The sequence below is a fragment of the Oratosquilla oratoria genome, chromosome 39 (assembly GCF_046742065.1).
Source record: "Oratosquilla oratoria isolate Oo_2021 chromosome 39, ASM4674206v1, whole genome shotgun sequence".
Lineage (NCBI taxonomy): Eukaryota > Metazoa > Arthropoda > Malacostraca > Stomatopoda > Squillidae > Oratosquilla > Oratosquilla oratoria.
The window spans coordinates 3,647,753-3,660,000 of NC_134815.1; the positions used below are offsets into that span (position 1 = coordinate 3,647,753).

Consider the following 12,248-nt stretch of genomic DNA (forward strand, 5'->3'; position numbering starts at 1 on the left):
TGTACCGGTTGTATTAGTCGTAGCAGTCCTTGCAGATGAGCAATTACAGTATGTTACAGGAAAGTTGTCAAACTATAAGTACTTGCTGTAGATTTTGGTTCAAAGGCAGTTGCATACATACATACATATATATATTATATATATATATATATACATATATATATATATATATTTATATATATATATATATATATATATATATATATATATAAAGTTGCAGGAGGAATTGCAGTTGTGGTTGCAAAAATTTAAAAGTTGTGCCCGTAGGCTGGACGTATATCATTAACTTCAGGGAGGTGATAAACAATGATGACGGTGATGACGACAATGATGATGACAGAGGAGCAAAGAAATGATCTGGGATGAACCCAATCCACCCCGACTGGGAGTGGACCCGGTGCTTCACGTCTTGTCAGGACCTGAAGACTGATGTGACCCTTCCCACAGACTCAAGCCTCCACTTCATCCCCTCTAAAGACAGTCACAGGTAATTATGACAATTAGAAGGTCCCTGTCACCCTACGGAAAAAAAAAAAAAAAAAAAAAAAAAAAAAAAAACGAAGCTGATAGCTATACCTTACTGATTAAAATAATTACAATAAAATTATTACAATAATAGTAATTCTAGGACAGAAGGGAGTGGGATGGGGAAAATAAAGAGGTGAAGCCATGGGGACTGGAACTGATTTGACATTTGGGGCAACAAAAGGATCATTTTTCTACACTCCTTAGAATCTTTCATTGAAACGAAGTGTCAAAGGGTAATTTCTGTCCTCTCAAAATCTAATCACATTTTTTTTTTCTTTTTTCTTTTATCTAAGCAACAAAGGAGGATACCATGGAGGCAATGTTTCATTCTTTGCCCCAAACCATCGTCCTAAGTTGAGTTAACCTGAAAGCAGATCAAATTGACGGGTGATTTTGTTGTCTCCGCCTTCAATCGTAACACTGGATCAGCTAAGACAAGACCATTGGCACACAACAAACCATTTTGTCAAGAAGAGGTGATCACACACGGGCTAGTCTATCCTTACGGAAAGAAGAAAAAGAAAAAGAAATAATAATAATAATAATAATAATAATAATAATAAGGAGCTGCATGTTGATATACAACTGTTACTGCTCTCCTCCACACGGCTTATCATTATGATATGATGAGTGTTCGTCACTTGGCACTTTGGAATCAACTCAATGGGACTCTTTCTCTTGACAAACAGATCAGCTACGTTACGGAACCCGATGGAGGGACTTGGGATAGAAGTTGGCCTCTACGTGTCAGGTGTGTAAGTGTCTCTGTAGGAAAGCAGTGTTGATTGTATACAGCATCTATGGTACATAGCATAACAATTTTTGTATTATTCTTTATAACATTAACATCAAAATATCCATTTCAAATGGCTAATATACAAAGCCTGGAAAAGGTATTGGGAATGTTCGAGACGAATGACCAATAAGCATGTAAGTAGGTAACCAGGATAAAAATACACACACAATTATGTAGGAAGAAGTTATGCCTACAGGACAGGGGAGGAAAAAAAAAAAAAAAAAAAAAAAAAAAAAAAGATAGAGAGAGAGAGAGAGAGAGAGAGAGGAAAGGGAGAGAATGAGAGACAGAGAAAATCTATTTCGTTGCTGATAACCAGAGCTTCTCTCCTCAATATCACAACAAAGAGGTGGAGCCAGAGAAGTGGGAAGGGAAGATTTAAAAAGGGTAACAGAAATAAAGGAAAGCAGAAGTGAAACATGGTCAGCATGGTTCCTTATGCGGAGATTAGTTTCCAATCATAAACGAGTGGCAAGTGTCTTTGGTCCATTGGGGTGTCCGTAACATTTCCAGATATAGTGACTGCATAAAATTACAGTCAATATCCCATACAAAAAGAGACAAGTACTTCATCTCCATGAACCTGCATTTCTATCCTTGAGAACAATATTGCACCAAAGAAGTGGAGCCACAGAAGAAATATTTGAGGAAGGTGACAGGAAAACAAAAAAAAGAAGAGAGAGAGAGCAAAAGACAGAGAGGGGGAAAGAGGGGCTGAGAGAAAGAGAGAGAAAGAAGGAGAGTAGGGAGTGGGAGAGGGAGAGAGTGGGAGTCGGAGAGATACTGGGGGAGAGAAGGAGACAGAGGAAGAGTGAGAGAAAGGAAGAGACATACTGTATGTATGTCCGTGTGTGTGTGTGTGAATATGATTTACTATGGTCTTGGACCATGTGCTGGATTCATGATGAACTACTATTGTCCTGGATGAGAGCTAAGAGCTCATATAGTCCAACAAGTGGCAGTGTGACTTTTCACACATACTGCACACCCATCCCTCTGCTGGGGCTATAGTGGTTTGAGGTGGTGTGAAACTTTAACATTGAGCACAGCACAATATTGGATGTGCAGCTTGGTAGCTCATCATGCTAACAGCCATGTGCATATGTGAGCATGTCTATGTATAATGTCTAAATATAATGTGTGTGTGCACATATGTTGTGTGCATGTGTGTGTGTGTGTGTGTATTTACCTAGTTGTATTTTGCGGGAGAAGAGCTATGCTTGTAGGGACCCGCAGTTGTATCTTTCCGCATCCAGTTCTTTCTTGTGTGTGTGTATTTACCTAGTTGTATTATACGGGAAGGGGAGCTATGCTCATGGTGACCCGTTTTTGTATCTCGCAAGATCAAGTTTGTTCTTAAATTGTTGTGTGTGTGTGTGTGTGTGTGTGTGTGTGTGTGTGTGTGTGTGTGTGTGTGTGTGTGTGTGTATGTGTCACAAGTACAGACATGTCTGCACAAGTGTTAAGGCATGTGTGTGTAAAAGCACCAAGGGTATCCAAGATACTGTATCACTAATGTGGTTCATACCTTATGTCACCCACTCGGCCTCCATTACAATCCCTAAATGAAAAATACATTTGCTTTCTTCCCATACCATCAATTCTGATCAACTTTCAAAATGCCCCAATTGCCCGTACTTCCAACGAACGTGACATCACACTTTTCCATGCCAACTTTCATCACCATCATATACAGTGCATTATCCAATAATTCTCACATTAAAAGCACTGTTCTTTTTTCCTATTTCTTTCTGTAAAATATAATTCCTACATCATTCTCCTTCTCCTGAATGTTTGCTGGTGGTTACTGAGAACCCAGTGCCGGGCACTGGAACGAGACACTCTTTCTTGGCGCCCTGAGAGCTCAAGTCAATCTTAATGGCTGCAGCACAACCACTGCAGCAATCACAGCAGCACTAAATATCTGCACACCACAGCACTAATGCTCCACACACACCACTGCTGTGCACAGCCACAGTGAAAGGAGCATGTTGAGCCTCAAGGAGGAGGTCAGTGGCAGTGATGAGGTGGTGGTGGTGGTGGTGGTTGCAAGGCTTCCCACACGAGGAGAAGCTTATAAGCAGCGACACAAGTGGCAAGGATGGTGGCAGGGGTGGTAGTGGTGGCGGTGGGAGTGCCAAATGGGTCTATGATCAGCCAGTGGTGGAGAGCACTTGCCCCCTACCCGGTGCCACGAGTGTGCCCAAAGAACCTTGACTTGGGAGGAGCCTCACCTCCTCCACCTCAAGCTGATCATCGAGGTCCTGATCAACACTTGCGGGTGGAGGAGAAGGAGGCCCCTCGTCCTGGCCTCATGAGGGGTTGTCGGCTGTGTCTGAGTAGTCCGAGTATTGCTGCTGCTGATCCTGCTGGGGCGACGGGAGGACCTGCGTCATAGGCCCTTGTGATAATGTCACAGCATTCATGCCAGGGCTGCCGAAGCCGGGCTGCTGCTGCTGTTGATTATTGAGGGGGTTGCTACAGTTGCGTAGGACACTGTACACATTGTCCACCTTGCTCAACGTCTCCAGGAAGGGAATCAAGTCTATCAGCTCCGAATCACTCATGTCATCAAACCAGGATGACACAGGAACCTGAAATTCATCAAAATTAGAAGTCAGTAATTCAGAGGGGAGGGGGAGGGAGAGAGAAGAGAAGAGATATAAAGAGAAATCACAAAATTCACTTAAGGACAGTACACTAAAAATTATTATTTTTGACAATTTGTCAAAAACACGTAGAAAAATAATTTAAAGTACACTCGCCAACTGCCACTTGTGCAGATGTTTGAGCCCTTGTGGCTCCCTCCTTGAACCATCCCCATTCCTCCCCCACTCCTAGTTCTACTCTATCCTTCACTCCCTCCCACTCCTCTCTCTGCTTCTTGTACTCCTTTTCTTTCTCATTTAAGCAGTTCACTCTGGGCACCTCCCTACCTTTTGTCCTTTTCCTCTTTCTCCATCTATCCTCCACTCTCTTCTTACCTTCCACCAGAAAATTATCTGATATTCCCCCATCTCTCCCCTTAGAACATGTACATCCTTAACTCTTCCTACTATACTCCTGGTTACCACTATATAGTCCATTAATGCTCTATCTATCACCCTTCTATCCACCTCCTTCTCCCATGTGTACTTATGCTCGACTCCCTAAACACAGTATTTATCATCAACTCTCTAGACACATCTCCACCGTCAACTTTCCACTATGATTTTTTCCTAGAACTCCACACTTCCCAACCACTCTGTCTATTGGTTCATTTCCTACCCTAGCATCAAGGTCTCCCAATACCACTACATTGACATTCCTCTCTAATCCCTCTATGCACTCATTTAAATCTATCCAAAAAGCCTCCCTTTCTTCTACACTCTTCTCACTACCAGGCCCATATGCACTTACAAAAACCCACATCTCCCTTCCCAGTTTCACCTTCATCCACATTAACCTTGAAAAAACCTTCCACTCCACTACATGCTTACCTATCTCTTCACTTACTAGTATAGCCACCCCTTCTCTCCCTCATCCTCTCTTCACTCCTGAGAACCTCCCAACTACACTCGCAAACTGACACTCACCCCTCCCTCTCAACTTAGTTTCACTGAATGCCAACACATCCATCTTTCTTCTCACAAACTTACTGCCTGAGACGTCTCTTCCCTTTGACTCTCATCTGTACCATATCCACGCACATTAAAAGACCCAAACCTTAGGGTAGTGGTTGGAAAACTCCTAGACCCTCTTCTGCCTTTACTTTTTTTTAGGAATGCCCTCTTTGTGGCTACAGGGAGAAGGATGCCTAGTCCTAATCCCTGTCCCATTTTTGTCGCCTCTTACGACTCAAGTGGGGAGACATGGTGGCAGTATTCTTTCCCACCCCACCTCTTTGAAAATATACATTAATAATTGTTGCCTAAGTCCCACTGACTTGGAGCACACAGTCACACAACAGATGGCAACAGTTTTTGAGCCTTCCTATAAATCTCCAGGAAGAAATTTTGGTCGCTTGTTATAGTCATGTAGGACTGTTTCTCTGTCACCAACATGTAGTAATAACAGGAGGAAAGCATTTGCCAGCTGTTAATTGAGCTTTTTCCTGACCACTTAAAGAACAGCTTCACATCGACACAGGAGTAGGCCTGACCACAGATTCAAACTGCCTCAGATGCAACCATCACACAGCAGACACAGAATACCTCATTCTATAATGTCCCCCATCATTATAATCCCATGACAGCAACACAATAGATCATCCCTGATTGACTTATGGTCCTCCCTGAAGACTGTTGTTGGTTACCTAAAGGCTGCAGGTCTTCTGCAGGAGAGATCAGGGGCAATGGATTGATTGATTAATTGATTGATTGAATGCAAGCTATCATAGATTGACCTGCATTAAGAGTATGAGTTCGCACCCTCTTAAGAACATAAGAACATAAGAATGAAGGAGACTGCAAGAAACCATAAGCCCTACACTAGGCAGCTCCGTATCCATCACCACCTGTCATCCCCATCTAAAAAGTTGTCTAATCGTTTCTTAAAACAACTGATAGTATCAGCGCTTACTATAAGTTCATTTGCCATTTCACCGACCATGTGAACAATTTGTTAAGATCATCCTGCAGAATCTCTGTGTCATCTCCTGACGTATATACGTACACTTTTTTCCTTTCTTTTATAAGATTATATTAGCTCTCCTGCTGGGTAAGAACTTACCGCATTATCTGGGTGGAAGATATAGGATGCTGGGGAATTGTCCATGATGACAACTTTATGAAGTTCTCGCCCAAGACGACTTAGATCTTTGACATAATTGCCTCTGTGGAAGACACATGACTCTCGGAAAAGGCGAGCTCGAAAAACTCCCCACTTATCTAGCAAGTTGGCTACAGGGTCTGCATACTGAAAATATAAAAATAACCATTAGTACAAGAATAGTGTACATAGTCATTATTTTCTCCTTACAATTATTGTAGGGGAATGTCTGTTCAGGAAGAATGGGAGAAGACAGAAGATGGGGTGAATGGAGAATGGTTGTGTATGGATGATGCTGTGATGCATGAAAGGGGATGGATAGGGGATGGGGGGTGAGGGAGTACGTGTGAAAAATAATTTGAAGCAGTCCAAAGGGATTTCTCCCCATCTTCTCTTTTTCTGCATAAGGGGATGGAGTGGGGGATCGCCTCTTATCTTGCTCCTCCTGGATGATGAATCATCCCTGCATCTCACCCACTGCTCTGGGTCAGAAGCAGTGTCCACCCACTGCTCTGGGTCAGAAGCAGTGTCGCAAGATACAGCACATCCACAGCAAGGCCGCTTCATTGAATTGGTGACTCTCACCAAAGACTCAACCTGGGGTCTGTCAGACTCTTGGAGTAGAATGATAATAAGCATTGCCTTGAGTTTCACTAAGTGGAAGAGCCGCAGCTATAGAGTGGCTGGCAAAGGTCCTTGGGCTCTCCTACAGATCTCTCTAGAAAGAAACTTTGGACTGTTGTTTGTGTTGTATTGGTGATGATAATTCAGTTTAATGATGTTACAAACTTCCCCCTATCAGGAGACCAGGACTGTCCCCCTTACTGAGGACTTTGTAGCATGGAATTTAATGGACCATGCCCTTGGTACAACTAACTGGTGGTAGGGTGTCCGAACTACTGTCACCTTGACCACCGCCACAAGTAGCGGTGGTCTAACCCGCTCAGTCAGCGTGGGACCGTTTCTCTGACACTGGATGAAAGCGGTGGAAGGAGAGCAAATGTTGGTTGTCAGCTTTTCATGTGTGTAACGGTGTAAGAAACGCAGCTGAATTTGAAAGACAGAGCTCTTGGGCCCAGTCCAGAGATGGAGTGTCAGCCCCTCAGGGCTGCAACTCCTGATGGAAATGAGGGGGTTGTCAGGTTTTGGAAATGAGCATTTTCACTGTCCCTCTTGCAGGATCGCCACATGCAGGTTCCCATCACTGGTCCCCCTTACAGTTCAGCCTGGACAAAAGATCAATCAAACAATACCTTCTACTGAAGGTGCTACAACTTGGTTCCTGATATTCCCCTTCTACCACAACTACTAACTTGCAATAAAAGATAATAATGTAGCAGCTTCCTGTATAAAATTACTGATTATCATGAATCACCTACTTTGCAGTGCAGGAATACCTCACTATACAACTGAGTTGTGTTCCCAGCTGACTGGTCGCAATGCAAAAATTTGTATATCGAGGTGGGTTTTACATGTAAATAATAGGGGGGTTGTGTTCATGGATCTTGTCAATCTCCTCCCCCCTCAATTTTTGCCTCTTGGGGCTTTCATGTAATTTGTTTTACCTACTTTATAGCACTCGGTCATATAGTGAGGTATTCCTGTACTATATTCTAAATCAGTGGTTCTTAACTTTTTTCAGTGCCCCTTGATATCTCGGAAAACTTTCTCGTACTCCCATTGAATACAAATACAATGCATACGCACATACATATACCAAAGGCTTTTTCCCCCGTTACAAGGAAGGTAGCCAAAAGTGATACAAACCTTGCTTTGCTTTCTCATTGTAAATATACAGTACCATTGCACTGGCTATCATGTCTCGTACCCCCACCCCCCCCAGGATTCAAGGTTTCATACCCCTTGGGGGTACAGGTACCCCAGGTTAAGAACCACAGTTTTAAGTGAATGAGGAACACAACACTTGATAATGTGCACTTTACCTTTGCAAGGCTTGCAGTGAAAAGTACACACTCGTACAGCTCGCCCATCTTTTGTAAGAAGTCGTCAACAAAAGGGCGCTTGAGAACGTACACTTGGTGAATGGTCCCATCGATCTCCACAGGTACTATGAAGTCTGCATTACTTATTGGCTAGAATGAAAACAAAAAATGGTTACTTCAGTTGAATACTGTGTATATTACAATAGAAATAATATAATAAATACCCTATTAAATACAGCAACGGAGAACACAATGATCAACTGGGTGAAGAAGGTGAAGAAGGTTAGAATAGATGACATTCCCACAAAGTTGGCTCTGCTATTTATTAAAGAATTGGATGTCCATGGCTTTTTGAAATACCTTTGCCATCCATCCATATACCAAGGGCTTTTCCCCCTTACCAGGGGGGTAGCCAAAGTCAAAAGGCATAGACTCACTCCCACCCATTCCACTTCTATCCACCACCCCTTCCTCCCTCTCATCTTAGCTCCTCATGGATGAAAGGTCATCCCTGTATCCTGCCCACTGCCCTTGGTCAAAATCAATGCAGTGTGACACATCACATCAACAGCAAGGCCACTACAGTATGGGTGACCCCCCTTTCCATCCCCTAATGCAGAAAAATTGATGGTGAGAAATTCCTTCAGGCTGTATCAAAATATCATTCACGCATAACCACTCTCTAACCCTCCCATCCCCTACACATTCCCTTCCTTGTATCACAGTATCATCTATACACAGCTATTCTCCACTCACCCCTATCTCCTGCTTTCTCCCCCATCCCCCCTCTTGTTCAATGCCCCATTCACTCCCATCCATCCATCTCATCCTTGGTCACCCCATCATGTTCACTCCACCCACCTCTGCCTTTCATACTTTTGGAATACCTTTACCCCATAAGAAAAAGTGACCATATAACAATTTAATTTCAGCCAGTAGAAGAGTAAATAGTAAAGGAATGAATCACACAAGCAAGTCAAACTTCTCATACTTGAACAAATTCTTTGAAGAAGCAGACTGGAAGGCATTCATATCAATGGAACTATGAAGAAATGGGAAACTTTTCTTAAAACTTACCACCTTGAAGTAAAAAAACATGTGCTAAAGATTAGAAGAAACAGAACCAAGACTGATTCAACAAAGGTACATGGAAAGAAAATAATAAAATCAAATAAATAAATGAATAAATAAATAAAAGTGGGGAGGGGGTGGGGTTGAGGTAGCTGAACAATGAAACATTTTTTCACTATACAGATGAAGAGAAGATGAAGACACTCAGAGAAATCCTGATCTGTCCAAGACTATAATATGCATTACACAGACTGAAGGTGGTGGCTACCCTGTGGCCTTGCCTCAAGTTCCATCGGGGGAGTAACACTCCCTTGAGGCAGAAGCGCTTCAAAGTAAAGTCAAGGTAAATTCAAAGTAAGAATATAAGCTAAAGAGAGAGCATACAAGGGGGAACCAAACAGGTTCTCAGCCTGGAAGATCAATCATATGAGGAGACTGAAAGCACTGGTCTGACAACAATGAAGGATCATAGAGAAAGGGATGATGTGACTACAGCATTCAAGTCGTTAAAGGAAATGGACAAAATTGGCTGAAGAGATCTCTTGGCTTGAGACAGGTTTCAAAGGTTGTTTGAACAATCCGAGAAAGACTTAATGTCTAAACACTTAGAATAGCATAGGTGGTTTAGCCCAAGCAAGAACAATACATGAATTCAAATCAAATTTGATAACTGGAAAGTGAGGATACAGACCAAGTTAAAACCAAACATGAATTTGTAACTAGGTATGATAAATTGTAGAAGAGGAGGCAGAAACCTACAGGCAATACTCCTTTCTTGTATGCTTCTCTTTTCTTTGTACTTCTCATATGATTCCCTCATCCTATTTTGTAACCAATCTCTGAAAGCTCGCTTCTCTCTTCTACAACCTTCTTTACTTCCTCATCCCACCACTCACTACCTTCCTTCTAATTCCTCCCATCCTCCTTGTTCCACACACCATCTTTGCAAACCTTGTGACTCCGTCCTTGAACCATCCCCATTCCTCCTCCACTCCTAGTTCTACTCTATCCTTCACTCCCTCCCACTCCTCTCTCAGCTTCTTCTTGTACTCCTTCTCCTTTTCTTTCTTATTTAAGCAGTTCACTCTAAGCACCTCCCTACCTTTTGTCCTTTTCCTCTTTCTCCATCTATCCTCCACTCTCAACTTATCTTCCACCAAAAAATGATCTGATATTCCCCCACTCTCTCCCCTTAGAACATGTGCATCCTTAACTCTTCCTATTATGTTCCTATCACTACATAGTCCATTAATGCTCTATCTACCACCCTTCCATCCACCACCCTCTCCCATGTGTACTTATATTTGACTTTCTTCCTAAACACTGTATTTGCTATCATCAACTCTCTTTCTAGACACATCTTCACCATCAACTCTCCACTACAATTCTTTCCTGGAACTCCACATTTCCCAACCACTCCCTCTATTGGTTCATTTCCTACCCTAGCATAGGTCTCCCAATACTACTACAGGTAGTCGTCGACTTACGACCGAGTTCGGTTCCGACAGACAGGTCATAAGTCGATCTGGACGCAAGTCGGTCTTTATATATATATACAGTATATATTACCCTTTAAATATTTTTGTTACTGTATATATATATTGTATATTATATTTAGCATACTGAAATAATCTTAGCATCTTTGAACTATGTTGTATAGTATTTCTTAACCTTTTTATAATTTTATCTGATTTTCTTTGGGAAACGTAGCCTAGGCATAAGCATACTGAATAAAATCCTATCATCTTTAACCTATGATATCTAATACTGTACGAGTATTTTCTAACCTTTTTATTATTTTACCATCAGACTTTCTTTATGAAACGTATGCATACTGAATAAAATCTTATTATCTTTGAGCTACGTTGTTTAATATTCATTAACTTTTTTATAATTTTCGTTAGGAAACGTAGCCTAGGCCTACGCATACTGAATAAAGTCCTGTTATCTTTGACCTACAAATACTTTTTTGTTGGTTACAATAAAATCATTGCAAGGCAAAATTCGGACAATTTTTTTTTATTTCAAAACACATTCTTTTCGTTTACGTACTGTACCGAAAATATTGTTATCGACAACAGACTAGGCATAAACAAAGTTTACTGTTACATTTTATTAATCGCAAAACATAAAAATATAAAATGCTGTACCGAACATATTGTTATCGACAACAGACTAGGCATAAAAAAGTTTTACTGTTACATTTTTTAATTGCATAACATATAAAAATACAAAATGCAAGGCAAAATTAGGAATTTTTTTTATTTCAAAACACATTCTTTTCGTTTACGTACTGTACCGAACATACTGTTATCGACAAACTAGCCTAGGCATAAAAAAATATTGTTACATTTTATTAGTTGCAAAACATATAGAAATACAAAAATACAAAATGCAATGCAAAATTAGGAAAGATTTTATTTCAAACAAAAAATTGAAAGAATATTTAGCTGGCTGCGATGCTGACGCTGTCGGCAGCCTGCCAAAACTATCGTATTAGCGTCTCGTGGCGTGCGGAGTAATTGTTCTGCACCCCCAGACATAACATTGCAATTCTATTACTCTATCAATTGTTAAATATTATTGCACTATCTCGTGGTCGTAAAGTCGATCAGTTTTAAGTCGCATAGGTCATAAGTCAACGACTACCTGTACATTGACATTTCTCCCTAATAAGAAATACAAAAATAGAATTAACAATTAATATAATTTGCTCTAACATTTACTCCAGCTTGTACTATTATTTTAAAAGCATCAGCATCAGCATAACATTGCCGATACCATAGCTGAATCCCACTCTTAAAAAGAAGAGAAAAAAAAAAAAAAAATTCACTGATGCCGATTAATTGACACACCCTTAGTGAAGATTTCTCCTAAGTGCTTAGCTGTAGTAATTGGGTGAAGGAGCAATACAGGAGTCCCATCAACCAGTATAGTGAACAATAGTTAAGACTGAAATAGGTGAGAGGTTAGAGAAGGTGGAGAATTTTAAGTATTTGGGGTCACAAGTGGCTGGAAATGGAGAATAGGGAGTGGAGGTGAAATCCAAAGTAAGGTTAGCTAGTAAATTAATCAATACTTTGTCCCTTATATCTTACAGAGAAAATTACCACCAGGAGCCCTTTCCCCTCCCCAAAAAAGATGCAGTAGGCTTACCTTGA

General features: G+C 41.2%; 1 protein-coding gene across 1 annotated transcript in view; it reads right to left on the reverse strand.

The window, feature by feature from the left end:
- Positions 1-205: 205 nt before the first annotated feature.
- Positions 206-12,248, reverse strand: part of hzg (CTD small phosphatase herzog) — a 118,075-nt gene continuing 106,032 nt past the window's right edge. Inside the window, exons 2-5 of the mRNA XM_076176470.1 lie at positions 12,244-12,248; positions 8,017-8,166; positions 6,035-6,220; positions 206-3,918 (exon numbers count right to left, since the gene is read on the reverse strand). The exon at positions 12,244-12,248 is cut by the window's right edge and continues 231 nt beyond it. Of these exons, the coding sequence (XP_076032585.1) occupies positions 3,637-3,918; positions 6,035-6,220; positions 8,017-8,166; positions 12,244-12,248 (623 nt within the window). The 3' untranslated portion in view covers positions 206-3,636. The remainder of the gene's footprint in view (positions 3,919-6,034; positions 6,221-8,016; positions 8,167-12,243) is intronic.